This window comes from Poecile atricapillus, chromosome 1, assembly GCF_030490865.1.
Source record: "Poecile atricapillus isolate bPoeAtr1 chromosome 1, bPoeAtr1.hap1, whole genome shotgun sequence".
NCBI classification, from domain to species: domain Eukaryota; kingdom Metazoa; phylum Chordata; class Aves; order Passeriformes; family Paridae; genus Poecile; species Poecile atricapillus.
In genome coordinates, this window is record NC_081249.1 from 165994100 (window position 1) to 166014996 (window position 20897).

General features: G+C 39.6%; 1 protein-coding gene across 4 annotated transcripts in view; it reads right to left on the bottom strand.

Annotated features, from left to right (window-relative positions):
• The window catches only part of BTBD7 (BTB domain containing 7), a 56249-nt gene extending 35639 nt beyond the window's left edge, over nucleotides 1–20610 (bottom strand). For all 4 annotated transcript variants that reach the window (XM_058834128.1, XM_058834048.1, XM_058833962.1 and 1 more), the window contains exons 1-2: nucleotides 20504–20610; nucleotides 1468–1653 (exon numbers count right to left, since the gene is read on the bottom strand). In XM_058834128.1, the coding sequence (XP_058690111.1) occupies nucleotides 1468–1549 (82 nt within the window). In that variant the 5' untranslated portion in view covers nucleotides 1550–1653; nucleotides 20504–20610. The remainder of the gene's footprint in view (nucleotides 1–1467; nucleotides 1654–20503) is intronic.
• Nucleotides 20611–20897: the final 287 nt, after the last annotated feature.

Sequence of the window (20897 nt, forward strand, 5' to 3'; positions counted from 1 at the left end):
ACATAATACATAATGGGTTTTTGTTTTGAGTTTAATAGTGAAGAGCATCAACTAAATCTTCCTACCTTCTACATATCATGTAGAAAGTTTCTTGGGAATTTAATGAAGCCTTTGGAAAGCTCTTCAAATATCCTCAAAAGGTGTTTCAGCCTGCAGATCTGCCTGTTTCAAGGCATCTAAGGGTTTCTCTTCACTCAATAGAGTGGCAGATTAAAAAACACCAAGACACGTAAGAAAAGCATTTTAGCTGCATTTTAGAAAGCATATATGCAGGCTGGAGCAAATATTTTACTAATTATCTATGATACACTGAAAATACATAAACCCTCGAGGGGAACTTTACAGCACGGATATCCATGATGCTAGGACTGAAAGTTCTTCCTTGACATGCTGTGACAGCACACACATCCTTAAATGTAAGTTTGTGGTCTGTCTTCAAATGAGACCTCATAGCTAGGAATGCCATGAAAGCCGAGAAACAAGAGAAAATTTACAAAGTGAGTCAATTTTTCCTCTGCTAAGGATATCACTCTGCTTTCAATGGTGATTAAAAAGAGAAGTAACACTGAATGTCAATAACTATTTATGCAGTGTTGCAAGCTGAGGAATAAAGGAGAAAAGCATTTATAAACTACTGATGTTATTTACTGCTAAGATCATTTTCCAGGCTGTCAGGGTTGGGTTTTTTTATGGAATATTTATCTTCTCAGAGACTGCCTTCTTTCAGATTCATAACATCACTGTTTATTATTTATAGTGTGACAGTACTTAGATCTGCACTGAGGTCTCTTTGTACTAGACTGAAAAACACATAAAGGTAATGCCTGCCCCAGTTATGACTAGGATGAGAAAATACTTTCTTAAGGGCACTTTAACACATGTCTCCAGCTAAGCAAGGTCCTGGCTTGTAAATAATGCTGTTAGGACAGTAAGTACCCCCATTCCCCATTTTACAGAAACAGGAAAAGGAAGAGAAGCTGTCTGCTAGCCTGTTTGTTACTTTAACAGATTTATTACCAGAGATATCCCTTCTAGCAGAAAGGAGGTAATTCCTTGGACACAATGTCAATACTACAATGAAAACTGATGATTAAGGGTTTAACATGCTCTGACACAGTTTGACAAAAATTCTGAGGAAGAGTAGAAAACAATATGAGTATTAGCCAAAAGCAAGTGCTCTTGAACTGGGAAAACTAGCATGTATGGTTTAATTATAAAAAATGCCACTTATTTTATTTAAATAACCTGGCAACTGTTTACTGGCAAAAGGCAGATCAACTCATTGCATACATAGGCCAAACAGATGGACAGTACTAAATTTCATGCACGATTGAGCTTGAATGGATTCAAACTGGTGACCTAGAAAATAGAAGCTCTCCATAACATTTCTGCAAGCAAATCAAATCCAGTGCATACACAATCCACTGAGTCATTTAAGGAAGTGACAAGATAACTGAAAAGGATTACCTATGAATGTCTGTTGTGCCTGTGAATTTCCCCCTACCCTTGGGGAACACGAGTGAGGGTAGTTAGATGCATTAGCACCCATTTTCTTCAGTCACTCAGGCATTCCGCCTGCTGGCTCTTCAATGTATAATCCCATAATCCTTTATAAATCTTCAATCCCAGGTCCAGCGTTCTGTTCCTCCATTTCTGAAGAACAAAAACACCAATAAGGTACTTCATTATTTGTTACTAAATGTTACGTGATTTAGATAAAATAAACTCAGCTTCCAACACACAGTATTTTCATAAAATAAAATCTCAAACATTTTCAAGATAGCCTGTTATTTGAATGATTAAACCCAGATCAGAAATACTCTTTCCCCCACAAAAACCTGTAATTTTCCAAACTATTCACAAATCATATGATAAATTGCAACACAGAACAGGATGGCTATCAAACTTTTAGCCAAGAAATTTTCAAGGAGAACTTGGTCTAGACTAGGTATTCTCCTTTGACTATACCAGGAAAGACTTTTCATACATGTTTATATCTATTCCCACATGGTTAAAGAATCCCTAACTGAATTACACTGATTGAGAAAGCTAAATAAGCCAGTCCTATTTGAGATTATACCATCACCACTGATTTCAGCTGCATTTTTATTCATAACATTTATAGAGTTTTCATTCAGTACTGCTTTTCAAATTTAGACGTGAAAATACCTAGATGAACTTTTAAAATAGTAAAAACATGGCATTTAAGGATTTGTTAATTTTTTTTTTTGGCATTTGAAAACATCTTAGAAATCAATTCTGAGGGAATTTGAACAAGGATTCATTGCTAATGTACAACAAAGGCATTCTAATTTATTCCAATATTAGCATTGTTAAAATATCAATACTGAAAATGAAAGTTAACACATGAAGAACCGCTACTGTCAACTGAACACTTGTGCCCCCTTCCAAAATACAAACATGAAGATAAAGAGTGATACAAAGGTAAAGTCTATACCAAGAATATTTTTGATTCCCTTAAATATTGTGAACACATATAGATTTGCTATATACTTCTGAATTTTCTTCCTTTCTTGGTAGTCTGTGGCATGATAAATTGGCCAAGAAAGTGACATGCACGTGTCACTTCAAGTTTTCAAATACACCTGCAGTGCAGATCCTGGGGAGTGGGAAGTGAGAGACAGGCCTGGAAGGGAAAGGCTGCAAATTGCTGCACAGAGGTGAGGGAAACAAGTGCTCCAGGATTTGAGGGCTGGGTACATGAGGAGGAAGAGTAGGGAAGGGTTTGAAAACCTGGCTTTACAGACATGGTTATCAGGCAGAATTGCTGCTCTAGTGTGTGCATATCCCAGGGTGGCCTCACACAGCTGCAGCCTGCTGAGCACTAGTGGAATCCTGCTAGAGCAGGAGACACAACCATAAAACCACCAAAGCAGCTTTCAAGCCAACTTGAGCCAACCTACGGGATTGTAAATGAGAAGAGGGAGCTCCCATGCCTGCCCTCCCTAGCGAGATAGCCTGGTCACCTCAGCTGCGTACAATCTTGAACTTGTCTCCACAGAGATTCAGCTTGCTACGTATCAGGAAACAAAGATAAAATACCCATCCACGTGAACAGAAGCCTATTCGGGATGAAGACAGAACCAGAGCACACACAAAACAGGCACCATCACACCAGCAAATACCAATAATTCTTGGCAAACACAAGCTGTTGGATCTGTTCAGTCTTAGCCAATGCATGTACTCATTTTCTTCCTTGTGCACAAATAAGCTATTCAAAGATTACTGAATCCATATGGTGCAGATCTCTACTTCATTTATGAAGAACTTCACTGACTTAGAAAATAAATTCATCAAAACGGTGACACTCAAAGTGATTTTTGTATGAACCAAGAATACCTTGCTTAAATGTGGTGTAAATTTCTAGATGGAATTAGTTACACCCAGGACAAACTTTGTGAAGGTAAAAGTCACCTTTCAGTTTGAATGCTAACTTGCTCACAGGTAAAGGCTAGCAACCTGAGCAGACATCCCAACAATTTCTCTTTTCTCATCTAAAATTGGACTTGGTTCAGTTGGACCTGAGTCCTGGAATAATGCCATTGTTATTCCACTTTTCTGCATTCAGCTGTGGTGTGATAACTTGTCTATTAGATGTCTACTAATAGTTTTCAGTTCTTCCTGACACAGGAAAGAGCCCAAGAGCTAAGTAAAAGAGGGAAGAAAACAAAAAAGTGTTGAGCTTTTCTATTTTTATATATGTAAGCACTCAATACTTAGAACCAAGCCCCAGGTTTGAAGTTAGTATCTTCCACCTCTTTCCACTTGGCAATAAATACGTGCCAAAAGATGGAAGGAATGCAATCAAGGAATACACACAACTGTTCAATACCATTAGCAGTCAATGCTTGAATTTGCAAACCAGGATTTAAATAACCTCACAAAGGAACGTCAAAGTTTCCTAAAATACACAATAGATAAAATTATTTTATTTGGAGGCTTACCACAATAACATTGTTACACATTCACGCCAAGTGAGTATTGTGCAGAATGAATTCACTCCCTAAATTTAGAATACATAACTTCCATGCACTGCTAAGTCATGTGTATGCAGGCTGATTTCTTAAGAGTATTTTGCACCTTGAACGTTCTGTAGTTCATGAAGTTTATTGGGCCCCTTGGCTCAAAATCGATCATAGCTTTAGGTCCACTACTGTCCTTAACCTCATGTATCAACTGAAAGTACATTTCTTTTCTTTTTTAATACAGTGCTAAATTTTACAAGATAATATTATATAACCTGTGTTGCATCTCCCAAAAAATTCAGCTAGCACCAGGGATGAACTCTGCCCTGGAGGAAGCCCCACTTTCCTCTCTTCATTCTCATAACCACTTTTCCTTCCTTTTTTCTTCTGTCTCAAGTATTTTGTAAACCAGATAAACTGACCCACGTTAGAGCCAACCTAAACAAAAAGCTGAAACAGTATCAGTCACCCAATTTGTTTGTTATGGCACCAGGTGAATACTTGCAGTACTGCATCTTTTAACAGCAAAGTGTACTTGAACCACTCATGGATTTAGATGCCTTTTTTGGTTTGGTTTGTTTTGTTATTGTCCACCTCAGCCTCTGTACTAAACATTGTCTACCTGAACAGCAGTTGGTCTAGCATATAACTAACTAGCTGAGACTAGTCAATTCAACTCAGCTACTGCAAATATGCCAAGTCAAGAATGCAGCTTCTCCACAGTGAAAGGCACTTGTAAAAGAAGAGGAACATAAAAATGAAGAAAAAACCCCAAACCACAGACAATTAGGCCTTTAGCTGCAAAAGGAAAGACAGATTTCATCTTTTGTTGCAGAAGTTGTCCTGAATACCAAAAGTTCCCTTATTTCAGTTCATCTGAAGAATTTTCTAATTGCATTTTAACTTCAGAATACAGCCATGGAATTTTGTTTTAAAAACTACCATCATGTGGACCTTTTCTTTCCTTTTTATTGAAAGCCTGCATGCATCCCCATAAGCATTACCAAAATGAAATCAAATTCAACATCTGCTGACCAACTGAAACAGTTGTTGAGAGCAGTGACGCATGCACAGATGTTATGAACATACACATGTACACAAGAAGAGTTAAACTATGTCAAAGTTTGTTTAAAATAGTTTGTACTGCAGAACAAGTATATGGACTGTATTATGCAAAATGAGGAAGTTCATAAAAACCAAAATTACCACCCCGAATCCTACAAAACAGCATAAAAATGACTTTGAGATTATACCGATACTCAGAATGAAATTTAAAATAAGCACAAGTCTGGTTAAAGGTTTCAGTACCTGAAATAAGTTCCCCAGTCTTCTCAATCTTTGTCACACTGAATCTAAAATCCTAAGAACCTAGATGACATGCATCTGAGATATCTGGGCTGACAGCCAGGTATTCCTGGACTGGGAATTTTAATTTAACAAAAAGTCTCTGTACAGAATGGACTTTGGGTAACACTAACACTTTGTTTATAGCACCACTCAATACAAACGTTTCATAAAATTTCCTGTAAATCACTGGGATCCAATTAATATATGGGTAAGGTAGGGAGCGCTACAACAGGTTTTACAACCATTTGATTTTTCCCCCGTAAAATTTTAAGAACTTTGTACTCCTTTTGGAGTTGCTGCCATAGGATTATGCAACAGCATAATACTAAAACTAAAGTAGGAAATTATATCAAGTACATGCACATACCTGTACCAACATGGTATTTCAGGTTCTCACTTTACTTAACATCTTTTAAATTTACTGTGAGTAAATAATAACTCAGGCATCGTAAGAATAATTTATTCATGTTTGCTTAGATTTTTATCCAGACCAAAAATGCCATGCTATTTTCCCCCAACAGCTCATTTCAAGTAACAAGCACAACTTTACTGCAAGATGAGATTACAAGATCCAGCAATAAAAAGCACCAACACTAGTAAGGAAACACACCAACTAAATTTCAGTGAGGACAAACTTAATTCCATAGGAGTTAGGTAGATAATAACTAAAACTGTAAGAACTCATGAGAATCGACCTTGCTATCATGCCCAAAGTACATCCCAAGAGCTTGCCTTAACATCCTGAACCTGCCTCCAGCAGAACAGTGGTCTGGTGACCAATAGAGAGCCCTGAGCCATCATGAAGTGATTCAGAACAATCCCATGTTCAGAAGAAGAGAAGAAAGTTCCCATCCACTGAGAAGTTTCCAGAGGCAGCCTTGGCCATGCCGGTTGTTATGCAGTATGCTGCTGGAATTACAAGTCAACAACATCCAAAAGCACAAGCTCTTAAAAATGACTACACAGTTGCTTGTGGCTGGAGTTCCAACTGCTTGTTCAGATGTGCAAGGAGTATCTACCTCATTTTTCTTACTGTGCTACTGGAAGGTGGTTCTCTAAGTAAGAAAAGTTGACAGGAACTGAGTGCTACCTGTCCTGACCTCCCTCTTTTTCCATGGATGAGACACTCAGAGGTACTGGCACACTCAGATTTTGTGGAGGTAGAGTCTCCAATCTTGAAAGTGCTAAAGGACCATGCTAAAGGACTGAATGCATATGGGTCAGTGTACCTGAGAGAAACTGTGTAACTGGCAAGTAATTTCCTGTTCAAAGGAAACAACTGAAATTTGAATGCTCAGTTGATTATGCACGACACATGCAAATCCACACAAAGCCTATTCTGACTCCTTTTTATAATCCAGTCAAGCAATCAACCTTTATCATTATTTAAAATTAGCTGGATGATACAATAGTAAGATGCAACTGAAACAGCTGAAAGGTTGTGGTTTGGATCAGTTCTGTAAAAAAAATAAGAAATTGATAATGCTCTTTATGACGTGGGCTAACGAATCTGTGTTATTTCATTATTTACTGCATTGGAAAGAAAGAAAGAAAAATCCAATAGGCAAAACACCAGAACTTAAGCCACATCAGCAGTTAACCAGCTCAAGAGGGCAAGAAAAAGCAGATATAACTAGATTATGAAAGTGACTGCATTACTCAGTACTTTGCTGAGAATCATGTGTTCCAGCTATCACAAAGAACCCTTTCTTATAGTTAAGCATGAAATTTAGAGCATTTTTTCTTCCATGAAGTAGTATGCTTCTCCATCAAGAAGTTCTTTCAAAATGAGGTGATAAGAACACCACAATAATCCTAGCTTTTTATTTCTAGATTTGTTGAGAATCACTGGACTGAGTTTTAGTGGAGAAAACCCACCAACAAACAACCTGTACTGATTTTCAACCTTTTCTCCGAGGAATCAGAGTGAAAGTTAAAAGACCTATGCTCAAATAGAGCACAAAGGTGTGTCGTCTTGAAGATACACAGATTTCAGAAATTGAAATTCAGACTGAGCAGCATTTCAACGGTTGAAAAAAACCCACAGAACTTACAAGAAAAACCCCTCTTTTCAATGCTGTCTTTGCAAACAGTGCTCAAAGTAATATTTCTGATGATCAGCAAAGTGATTTCAAGTATGATATGAACATGTCACATCATAGAAGTAAATAAATAATGTCATTAACAGGGACTGACAGGTCAAATTACTAACAGCTGTATGGAGGCAGGGGACATCAACATATTTTTACTCCTCTAAACACAGAAAATTCCAGCAGCTAAAAAATTCAAATACACAAAGTACACAGAGACTAACTGAATTACAGCAGTACAATCCTGCATGGAATAGGCTGTTCCTCCCAAGCACTTAAATGCGTTCATATATTGGCAAATACATTTTTATCTCTCTACGTCAGTGATTCTTCCAGTTGGTTGCAAAAACACACTAATTAACCAAAAATCTATTCTGATTGATAACATTCATATGAAAGATTTAACTAATGCTCCTGAAGATGAATTCAAAACACTTCTTTCAGTCAAATGAGCAAGAGCTCATTTATGGCCCTCTAGGACTCTCTTCAAGTGAAATGACAGCATGTATTCTTCAATGACTCTCCATTTTTTCACAAGTTAACTTGAAAGGAACATTATCTGATTTAGATAAAAAACATCATTAAATCTACTTTATAAGAAAATCAGAGAAATCCTATCCAGCAAATCTTTATCAATATCACTAAACAGAGTAATTAGGTATGAACATATCCATTTACAGGAAAATGAGGATAATTAATTTTAGCCAATCTAGAATCATTGCAGCATAGTCTGGCATACTGTGATAAATTTTGAGGAGTCTAAATGTGTTTCAAAAGGCCTCTTCTCAGCAAAAGTTACCCACATGCTTTTTTTTAAGAATGGCAAATATTCTTTGGTTTAGATGGATGAACACATCAGTTGGTTAAGACAGAAAAAGGAACTTCCAAATTACATGCAAAGTACCTCAGAAAAAGGAGCAGACCTTGTTTTTGTTTTGTTTTTTAAGTAGTCTCCTTTTATTCTTTCCATCAAAGTCCAGGCCAACACTTTTGTCAGGCAGTGACCTAACTCATGGAGATTTCAGCTACATTCAGCTTTGGATACTGAGGACAAACACTAGGCTGGTATGACCTCAGTGTGTCTCCAGATAATAACTGTCCATTATTGCAGCAATATCCATGCTCACCTGTTCCTTCCCCCCACCCTGGAAGAAGCAGAAGTGGAGTAGAAGCAATAACCTTCCACATGAAACTCTACCACCTTGATACAGCCTATTTCATGGGCTTCTTATCCCTGTACCCTTTGTCTGTCAACAAGATTGCTGCTTCTTCTGGAACAGGGCAAACAGTCTTTCATCTCTACAGTCTTCTACCACCATGGAATTTTATTCTGTTTAGTCTGAGAGTGCCCCCCAAAGATCCCTGTCTCATTGAGTAAGGGAATTCCTCCTCTTGCTCAAGCTGTGACCCAACCACAACAAAAAATCCTGTTTTCAATTAATAAATCTACTAAGATGGGAAAATCTTGGCTCAAACCCCAATCTTATGGAAGATCCATATACCCTGTAGTTTTCCTTGTACTGGAGTAATTTTCCCTTTTTATCCAGGCCCAATTATTTCACAGAAAGCCATTTAATCTGAATGAGGACGTGGGAGTTTCCTGTATACAACAGTGCTTGTAAATTCAGTGCACAGTTCCATTCACACTTCTCTCAGGATATGTTGCCTCTGAGAGTGCATCAGAGTCATGCAGAGGACAATCCCAGACAGTGTGCTCTGTACCTTCAGTAGGCAAGCAGCACCCATCCTATCTTATGACTTACTATTTTCAACCCATCTTCAAAAAAGAAACCTTTTCATCACTCAGCTTTAGTTCCCTTAATAACTTCCACAGCCTGAGTCATCTGTGGTGATGACACTGCTTGGGATTTTCACAACAGTAGCTCCAACATCAAAGCAGATTAAAAACTCTTGGACCCACATAGTGATCAGCCTTCCCATATGGGTGGCCTCTTTTAATAGATCAGATGAAAAAATCACTTCTATCTTAATTTGGCTGCAATCAACTCTTCATCCTGCCAGCCAGTCATTGTATCAGTAATAACATCTTGTGGCATTTCTGTTGCTTGGAATGTCATTCTTCATGACTACAGTGTTTCTATACAACACTCTCCCTTTATTCTCAAGCTTCCAAGATGCTTGGTAACAATACACAGCTCATCTAGTTCCACTGAAACTGCTGCCTGTGGCTAAAAAATGCCATTACCAATATTGCCGTATACCCAAAACATTTTTCTCTACACTTCAGGCCTTAATACACCACCATTCCTTTTCTTCTCTCACCCACATCCTCTCTGTGGGTCCTTTTGTCATTACACAGCAGCAATTTCACCCATTCAGCCTTTTCTCTTTGATAAAACAATTTGAAGTATTGGCTGCTAGCATCATTTCTTACACATTTAACACTAATGGGTACATCTATATACAACAGAAAAACTGGAAGTGGGAACATGAAATGGTGTGGCAAAGAACTCAAAAGGCAATCTAGTCCAGTCATTTCATGAAACATCAGGAATTTTATTAAAGAAATACTGATTTTCCTTATTGAAGACAACATTAAGTCAGAGCCATAAAACTGACTCATTACAGCTACAGTTTGAATACTTTCGACAGTAAGCCACAAGCCACGACAAGTCCTGCATCCAATAAAACCACAGCTGCAATCTGGATTTAAAATGCATTATTTGGTGTATATAAACCCAAGCTGGTTCACCAACACTGGTTCCATGCACATGTCCTCAGCGCCAGTGCCCACCACAGCTACCACCAGCATCTCCCCAAAGCTCCTCCACTGGGTCAGCAACTAAACACAGGTATTCCCTTCTGTGAGACTTTTTTCCTTCCCAATGTAGTTAGCTCCCTGCAACAGAATGGCTCAAGGAACACAGATGATACCACAGAGAAGGAAGAACAGCAAGAAAAGGTTAATTTGCTCCCCACAATCAGACACAACATGCAGTTTGACTAATACTCAGTTGACACAGCCTTCAAAAAATAAACATTCCCAGTCCCCACGCACCTATTCCTGCAGCAGAGCTGTACCCTTCATTGTAGCAGACATTTGGAAAGCCATGCAAGTCCTGACTGGACCGTGTTTGTTTTCAGTTGATCCTTTGGTGTGGCTGCTCCAGCCATTGCCCAAGTACAGCACTGCCTCAACCTCCATTCAGCCAACTACCACTGTCAATATAAAACTCTTACTTTAAGTGTGCAGCTATAAGACCACTTTTGCAATAGGCTTTTTCTTCTCCAGAGCTCCTAAAAAATTAACAGTAGGAAAAATCACTTACAAAGCAAGGACAGTCTTAGCAGAAAAAGACAATTTAGACAACAGTAGCCACTGCTAGGATTCACCATGACAGTGCTCCCTGTATCTAGGTGTCTGATTGCTGCTTCTTTGGCCTGTACTTATTTTCCTCTGTATTTGTGCAGTTTGTTCCCTCCTCAATTAACAACACTTCACACAGCAGCCATCACTACTAAAGAGGTCCATGGGAGTTGTTGCTTTTTAAATGCTTAGAGATTTTAAACTTGCAGTGCCAGAATATACGCATCTAGGTATTGCTCATATAGGAAAAGAAATAAAGCCAAGCCTATGTGAATTTTAATATATTCCCCTCAATCTAGTGAACTTGTCTGACAGGGAGAAGCTAACTGCATGCAGGACTCGCTGCCTGTCAGCTCTTCACAGGTACATCAGGGTGATCTGATACTACCACTAAAGCCAAACTAACAGGGAACTGTACTTTTCCCCCATACTCCATCCTGCCAAGGGGTTTTCTTGTTTCCCCTCACACTACATACTGAGATTATATGATCACAAACCAAGTCATTTCAAATGGCTGATCCACCACCCCACTGCTGGAGAGAGTGGCAAATAACAGGGAGAGAACTCCAGCACGTTTGTGCGACAGGCAGCTAAAACTGAAACAGGATCTCACAGCTCTCAATATGAAGAAGCAGCCTATTCCTATTAGACTGCCTCACAACTCCACAAAACTATACCCTTGTAGCCATCTTTTCTGTTCTGAGTGACTCCCCAAGTCACTCTGGCCTGGCACCAGTGTTGACACGTCTTCCCCTTGTCTCCTAATATCCACAGTCACTCTCAAGTCTATTCTGTTCACTGCTGCAGGAAGCAATACAAAATCAAATTGCAAAATTGATTGTACATGGTATTTACACAACAGTTGACTTATACGAGACCATGTAAACTGGTTGTACACTGCTGCCTCCCTGAGCAAGGGTGAAATTCCTGGTCAAACCCACAGAACATTTTCCTTGTATTTAGAGGTTTTTAAGACAAACCCCCCACAACTACCACAACAATAATGACCTTATAAATCAGTTATATCTATATATACTAAGATTTTAACAGTTACTTAAAAACTTACACATTTGAAAGACATCTCCTCGGGTTAGATTGCTCTGCATGGTTAAATTCATTAACTTCAGCAGAAAATTTTAAGAGCCACACTGATTTCACCAACTAACATTTATATCATAACATCTGATACCAAGAAATCTTTCTGTGTTGTGTACTTCAAAGATTTCAGCCATTTTGAAGATAGAAGCAAAATACATTAATATTGCAATACTTCCCTTCCAAACCCTCAAAAGTTACCACAGTAACTTCAGTTTCAGTAGTTACCTCCATTAATACCTACATTTAGATTCCATAAAAGTGTAGCAAGAACAAAATGCTCACAAACTTTAAGGAATGTCCTCCCCAAAGCTACAGGTATTCATTTCAGAAAATATACTTTCTCAATGATAAAAAACATCAATTAAGGAAGGAAAGGCTTAGTCAGAAAACCAGACTAGTACTTAGCTTACAATTAAGCTGGAGCTTTGTTTACATTTTCCCCTTGGCAAGAAAAGGAAGTTATGTCTTCTACATTTCCTGCAACAAGCTCTCTCTGCACTTCCAAAGCATTTTTTTGTTCTGTAACATGAATATGCAAGTTTTACAGAACAGTCAAAAGAGCATCACACATGTTGACATAACATTGTTTCTGAAAACAGAGGCACCAATCATGTACACATTTAATTTAATTAATTCAGCAACATTTACACATAACTCATGAACAGAGACTTTTAAAGGCTGCAGAGTTAGAAAAGCTTATGGGGGAGTTTTTTGTTTAACTATTTGCTAAGGCAAATCTGCCCTTTGAGCAGACTGTTGATATGCTGTAACTCCTCCTTCTCTCCCCACAAGACTTGAAGCTTTTCAGATGTCCCAAAATCCTAAAATAATAAATAGGTTTTTCAAAGAAATCAAATAAAACTTTTAAAAGGAAAGCAAAAGTCTGTTGCACTGCACTAACTACAGGAGTTACTCCATTAAAGAAACCCATTGCTCCTAACGTAATTTTGGACCAAATTTTGTTCATATCTCTCTCTCATGCACAACTGTCCTTGATACCACAATTCCTTCACATTCAAAGAAATGCAGATACTTTACCAGCCTGTGCTCTACTTCTCAAACCTCTTTAGATTCTTCCATGATTTGAAAAGTTCACTACTATATAGAAGAAAACACTGCCACCAAAACAGACAAACAAACTGAAAAACCAACCAACCAAAAAAAAAACCCCAACCAAAAAAAAACCCCAAAAAGCAAAAAATAAAAGAAGAAATCTCACTTCCCTCTTTACCTAGATGATCATTCCCACTCAACTCTGCATTCATGTTCAATGAACAGGAACAGTTTTTAGCTGGATCAGTTTTCAGATTAACAAATATAAAAGGTTCTTTTCAATAAGGAAACACATTAATCTTGTACCTGTAGAAAAAAGGGCAAGTTCCCTTTCCTTCCAAACATAAAACAAGCACGAAACTCCAGATCCACAAGATAATTAAATAAAAGCACCCTCATTACTGTTGAAGATTGCTAGTGCCTAATACAACTGAGCTTTGATGAAGCTAACACCCAGTCACAAAATGTGGTATTTTCCAATTTAATTCTCCAGCAAAAATAAGTTGGTAGCTAAAAACAGAATGAGGGAAGAAGGGAAGGAGAAGGGACACTAGATGCCCAAGGTAGTGGTGGGGAAACACCTAGATCAGCACAAGTCTGTTAATCCAAAGGGGAAACTTTGAGCCAATAATTAACTGAGAAATTATGCAGTAACAAAATTACCTCAGATGTTCTCAGCAGAGAAATTCAAATGTCTTGAGAAACTTAGAACAAGACATGACAAATTTTGTTTTACTTGCAGTGGAAAAGCCCTGAAGTAGTATGAACAGATATTTCAGAAAGTTTGTAATAAGACTGTACTTCTGATTAACATAATTTTCAGAAGACATGCAATTTAAGCTTTCAAACCAAGTTCAAGTAGTAACTGCCCCAGTTATAACATCAAGGACTGTGGTCAAATGCAGTTAAAGACAAGTAGCTTTGATGCAGTGAAGAAACACATTTAACAGTCACTTTACCAGAGGTTACCAGGTCTTCAGATCTGTGCCTAGAACTACAAAATACAATCAGACAAGTCTTATACTGTATGTTAACCTTACTGTGTTAGAAGGGTATTTTGGCATTTCAAGTCCAAATGCACATTTCCAGAAGTGCTTAATAGAGGACTAAACCCTACAGAGATTTTAATGACCAATTAAGAAGCAGGAGGTACTTTTTGACCTAAATAATGTACCTTTTAATGTATTTTTAAAAAAGGATACATCAAATTATTCTTTTAAATATTATCTTTGGCTATAATAAAAAAACCTCCAAAAACCAAAACAATCAGTCAAGCTGGGATTTGAGAATTAAAAGCAGTAAACACACATTCTTATCCAAAATTTAGACAAGATAATCATTCATGAAAATAAACGGCAGAGAAGATGGAGGTACTTGATACACTGGGAGTGCAGGGGCAGAGCTCACATGGACATAGAATAGCTCCTCATGCTGTCATATCCATTCCTTTGTAGAAATTATGGCTAAACTGTGTAGAAATTACATCCAGCTGACCAGTAACAACTGCTGCCTCTCAGTACTGACAGAACTTAGATTATTCCTCAGTCAGTACCAAGGCCATCACTACACTGAGTAACACAAAGCTTCCCATCTACTGCGTGCATTTTGTCAACTCAGCATTCTTATACCTTGCCTTATCACTGTGGTATAATGAAAGAACAATTTCAAAGACTTCCTAGAAGTACCTCATTATAGACTGGCAAAGGTATTTTCAACTTAAAATGACAGTATAAGCAATTTGATGTACTTCAGAAAGCAGCAGTCACTACTAGAATGACTGTAAAGAAATACATGAACCTATTATCTTCTCTGCATTCTAGACATTCATCTCATCTCTCAAGATGTCTGAAATTGAGATGTCCAGTATAGGATGAACCAAGATACAAGACATCAGCCTTTAATATATTCACATGCTTTGTCTGGGATTCATCAGGGTTTTTTTTAAATGAGTAATACAAAATTCCACTGTGTATATACCTACACTCCATCCTTCTTCATGATGAAATCTTCTGGTCATTCAGTTAAGTATTACAAGAAGCTTCAGAGTTTGTTAACCATTTACGTATTTCAAGACATACATCTGGGTACAAGAGAAAAACCTCTAAATGCCCCCACATGTAAGAAGAACTTCAGCACAACCTCATCTTATATACTGCAGAATTCAAATGGATAAGCACTATAATTATCACAACAGCAGGAAGGCTTTAAATAAGACATCTTTCTAGACAAAGTAAAAAAAATCACCAAATCCACAGCAAACCTAGTTCTAACAGTCAAAGAACCACTTCTCCCCCACCTTTACATCAAGAATCATCATTTGAAAAAAGCTAAAGCAGAAGATCAAAAGAGATCAAAGAGTAAGGGAGCACCAGTCCACAAAATACTGTCTTGCTGCATTCTGATTGTATTTGTTATGTTAGAATGCTTTTAATCAGCTCTCAAGCAGCATTTCCAATATTGGGGTCAGGAGAAAAAAAGCATGAAAAGGAACTTTTGTCACTCATACTGATTATTTTTAAATCACTTAAAATAACCTACCCAATTACAAAAGTATTTTATATTCTTCATTGCAGTACAGAGACCTGGAGTAGCAGATGATAAGCAAAGCAGCACTTCAATTTCTTACTAATGCAACATGATCTACTTGGTCACTCAAAAAATACTTCAATTTTCATATAAATAGGTATAAAGTTCTACTCATGTTGGATGTCTTCACAAGACAATGGTATTCTTGCTCTTTGTATAGAAAACCTTGATTAACATCTTAGCGGCAGACTATGAGAACAACGTTCTGTCACCCGAACCGCAGTTTAAAATACACGGGCAAGCACTCACAGATACATTTTGCAGCTCTACTGTCACAGAGCTTCTGCAAGTTCTGGGTGACAAAATAATAAATCCAACTAAAGAACCAAGCAACAGTCACTTATTACATTACTGTTTCCATCAACTCCTTCGAGTTTAGCCATTGTAACCATCAGCAGAATGTTAAAATATCCTGATAGTTATCCTGAGACTTTGATTTTGGACAAAGTTTCCAAATTAGAGGAATCTTGCATATCATTAACTAGCTTGATCTCTCTCCAAAGCACTTCCCTCTAGATAATATCAAAGATCACAAGTGATGAAGAAAAATAGATCAATCTTAAAAGCTACAAGTTACCATAATTAAATGATCCTGTAAGAAAAACAGTAGGAATAAAAAGGCTCTTTAACAATATGGGGAATCAAAATAACTGCAGAACTAGAAATAGAATATTTAAAAGAGAGTTAAAAAAATTAAATTCTACCCTTTACTACAGCAGGTGGAAATAGGGTATGATAGGAAAGAAAAGCAAGGATCAATACAAAAAATACAGTCTTTTTAATACAGGAAGAACTGAACATACAGTGACATTTGAGTGCCATAAAAAATATGCATGACGAATGACCACTGAATTCACACACAATTTGAGGGCAAAGATCAGAGGATTTAGAAAATGATCAGTCAGTTATACAGGTAACAGCTCACACTTGATTGCAAAGTTCAAAAAACAAGGTAAGATCACTTAGAAGACACTTCTGAAACATAAAACTGATTTGAGAAGACGCTGCCTGAAACAGTAAACCTGCACACTTAGTACTGAAAGTTTCTTCTTAATCAATTTTGACTGCTGTTAATTTTTTTTGCATGTTTTAGCACTCAAACATCTAAAAACCAGTTTAAACCCACTGATGATAGAAAACCCCTATCAGGCTGGACGTGCCTGCAAGGCCACCAGTAGTTAAAGTTCATAGTTAAAGTTTAGTAGTGTTTGGTGTATGCTTGCACAACATCTGCACACAATGGAGCAAACAAATCAGATTTAAATTTAACTAAGTATATAGTTAGGTATGTACTTGAATCCCACACATCAGGCAACACAGTTCTATCCTGACCCCCTTTACCTGCCCGGCCTCCCTTACCACCTCTACACTGTGCTAGCAAACAGACTTTCCACAGCAATGTGATGACCCAGATGAAGGATCTGACATGAAGTTATTTTGTGCTTTAGTGGTTTATTTTTCATACAGATCAATTTCCTGAATGTTTCAGAGTGAAGCCATGTAAACAGCCCTACCAACACAGCTGAGGGGACAGTGCAGGAAGTAAGGAAAAGCAGCAGTGGACCGAATGTGTTTAAACCAATTCTGCCACTAAGCATCTATCAAGAACCTCCTAGGCATCTTATTATTGTGGGTTCCCCCTGCCAGTGGGACAGGGAACAAAATCAGAAGGCAAAGAAAAAACAACACAGTAAAACTCATGGGTTGAGATAACTATAGTTTAATAATTGAAATAAACCAAAATATAATAATTATATAACAACAATTTTGATCTCCTAGTGTCCATTCATTACGTAGAAAGCATCATTACTGATGATAATGTGGCATCTGCAGCCCCTTCTAATAGTTCAGGCATACTGGTAAGCTAACATAGGAAAGAGCATTCTGAAAACCCACAATAGCTTCTATCCAATGATTTAAGGATACTGACAAGACTTATCCTTCAAAGAACCTGGGAAATGAAACAAAGCAATAGCTAGATGACTCACTGGAAGCTCACCTAACACATCTGAACTAAGATTCCTGGTTCCCACTGCATGAACAACAAAGTTGTGCATCAGGTTTCCAGACTAGTGTGAAAAAATGGGAAAAGCCATTGATCTGGTAAAAGATCAAAAGCCATGTAAATATGTTAAGAAAGGGCAAACAAAAAGAAATTTAGAATTAAAACTTGCAGTTCCCTATCAAGATTTGCTGCAAAAGCAGATTCTCATCAGTCTCTTTAGGAATATAGTTACTTCTTCTTAAGTACAATCTCACTGTTTCCCTATAGATTTATTTATTGATTGATGTGAACTACACACAGTCCATCAATATATCCACAGGATGTTTTCATTCATCTTACTGTTTGTCTCTGAAAGGCAGCCAGCCACAACTATCTTGGTCACGACAGTGAACCCAAGACATCAGAATAAACCCCCTTTTCTTGCATGTGGTCTGAAACATCAAGAGCAAACAAGTATCAGGGTGGCAGAGGAGCAAGCAGGGTTAGTGTCCCACCTCCTCCTATGGCCATGTCGTGGGAGGACCCCAAGACACCACACCACCAATGAGGCCTGCAAACAGGACAGAAGAAGACATTGCCCCAGCCTAAAATTCATCCCCAACAAACCTTGAGATTGTCACCAGTGACAATCAATCTGTAAACCTAACACCATGTATGCAGCAACTTGAAAGGCCTCTCAATTTGTTGTTAATTCACCAAGCTCTGGCAGTTTCACTGAATTAAATTTAAAAAGCTGGCTGCAAAGACAGCACATTCTATAGTAATTTAACAGTGAGCAACATAGCTTCACAACACAGTTTGGAGCTTCTCAGACAAGCTTGAAAACTGAGAGGGGAAAAAAAAATTAAAAATCACTATGACAAATCCATACAAGTCTTTCAAGAGAGCTTATAAAAATAATTCTATTCTTTCATGTAAGAGTCTTTGCAAATCAGTCCATGCCAGCTATAAGCATTACACTACCACTATATCTATGACTCAGCAAGGGAATCTGGACATATGAAGAGAATTCACTTACTAATGTGAGAGGTAAGGATTTTTAAAATGGCAACAATTACAACAATGCCAAAGTAAACGAACCAAGACAACTTGTGACTGTGCTCCTTGTATGTTGAAGCATACAAACTAGATTAGAATGTCAAACCCATTTATACATTGGCTAAAGTTTGAAAGCAAGTAAAACAATGCTTAGTGCAGCTGAGCTGAAATACAAAGGATTCAACAGCTGTTTTCATCTCCAATGAACAAAAACAAACACTGGCTGGTCATCTGACACAAAACACTGAGCTCCATTTCCAAGATTACCTGTGTGCAGCCCAACTATGCAAGTCCAACTTTAGAGCTGAATACAAGCCAGTGAGCAATTGGCAGCTTTGTGTTGTAACCTAAGATACAAGCTTGATTTACTGAGACATTCATCACATGTTTACATATAAGCACAAACAGATAGTACTGTTTACAGGACATTAACTGACACAGCAAAGTAGCAAGTTCTTAAATGGCTCAATAATGCTTTGGTCCATCAACTGAAACTAGTTATCTAGTTGATAAATTATTCCAAAAAGGGAGAAAACATCACAATCCATATTTTTTCAATACATCAATTTCATACAGATATTCCACATAATCTACTCAGACCTTGCCTTGTAAACATCATGGTCCACGGAAGCTGTATGTTACTAACAGACTTCTGTTCTACATCCTCATAAATACCATCTACAGAATGATTTTTGTTACATGGGTAGCAGACTCTTAGCCAACAAGGGGTGAAGGAAAAAGTATTTTCATTGAATTCTTAAGGAAAAGGTTCAAATGGAGAAGGATCTAAGAAGAAATTCCCCTTCCAGCACCACCCTGTGTGAAGGATACTAATACAGAGCTAGGATGAAATATTTGAAACAAAAAAGGAGAAGCTTAGAAGACTCATATTCTTCCCTAAGATCTTTCAGACAAAGAGGGTAAAGCATTACCTCCTCAAGCTTTTCAGTGTCTCAACTCAAATTCTGAGGTTTAAAAATATTTTATTTCACCTTCTGTTTTTATTTCCTCCATTTCTAAATGAAAACAGAACATGCAATATGTGGCAAAACCTGAGGTGATCACATCCCAATGGTGTATCTGACAAACACTTTAAATTTGTTACTACGTTACACTGGTTTGAAGCAAAGCCTCAAGCAATGCTACACCGCCTAAGGTAAATTCTCACACAAACTATCATTGCATCAGCACGTATTTTATTATCTTACTATCGTATTTTATGTTAGTACTCGATATGTATGTCATCTTTCATCCAACAGCCTCAAACGGGATGGCGGGGAAGAGCAAGTAGAAGCACGAACCAACAGAAAAGCACTTATCCCACTGGCAGCAGGAATATTCCAGAGGCAGGAGCAAACACATCACCTACAAAGCTCTCCAAGTTTCTCCAGGAACACCGCTGTAACACCTGTACAGAGAGGAGCGGGACAAAACCGCACAAATGCCGGGGCAGCAGCAGTCTCCAGGCCACGGGCACGGGACGGGCTGCCCGGCACCGGCGGGAGTCCCGCAGCCACGGCGGGCGAGGAGCGGCTCTCGCACCGGCCCGACACGGGCGGAGCTCCGCGCCAGCTCCTGCGGGAGACGCTTCAAGCACCTCTGCAGCTCCGCGGGGAGCTGCGCCGGGGCGGAAGGGAGAGAAGGAGGCAGAGAGGAAGAGAGGGAAGGGGCGGCGAGGCAGGACCCGACAGCGCGGACAGGCACAGCCGAGGCCGCTGCCGCCGCTCCGGACCGCGGACCCTGCGGGCCGGGAGCGGCACAGGGAGCAAGGCTCCTTCCCGCGGCGGGGCCCCGCGGCCCCACGGAGCTGCGGGCCGGCAGCGGAGCGGCGGGACAAGCTGCTCGCAGCCGGCCCGGCGGGGCGCGCACCGAGCCCCGCCGTGGGGGCGTCGACGGTCTTGCCCCCTCCCCTCCGCCGCCGTGACACTAAGCCCCCGTCCCCCTCCCAGCCCGGCTTCCCGCGGTGCCTCACCTCCGGCAGCCGCTCGCCGCCGCCATCCTCCTGCTCAGCGCCGCCCGCTCCCGCCCGGCCCCGCTCCGGCCGCCGCCATTTTGCTCCCGAGCCCCAGGCTCGGCCGGGCAGCGGGAGCGCGCACGGCGCCTGCGCGGCGGCGGCGCTGCGGCGCGCGAGCCACGTGGTGCGGGCGGGCCGGGGCTGAGGGCGCGGAGCGGGGCGGGCGGCGGGTCCCGGCGGGTCCCGGCCTCAGCGCTCCTCCCCGCACAGCTGGGCTGGGGTCGTGCGGGAAAGCCGAGCCCCGCCTGTGTGCCCCGGCCGCGATACCCGGTCCAACGCCGCGTGCGCTGCCTGCTCTGTGTGACACATCTCCTAAGCTTGTTGCCATGCCCAGATGCAGAGGTGTCTGCAA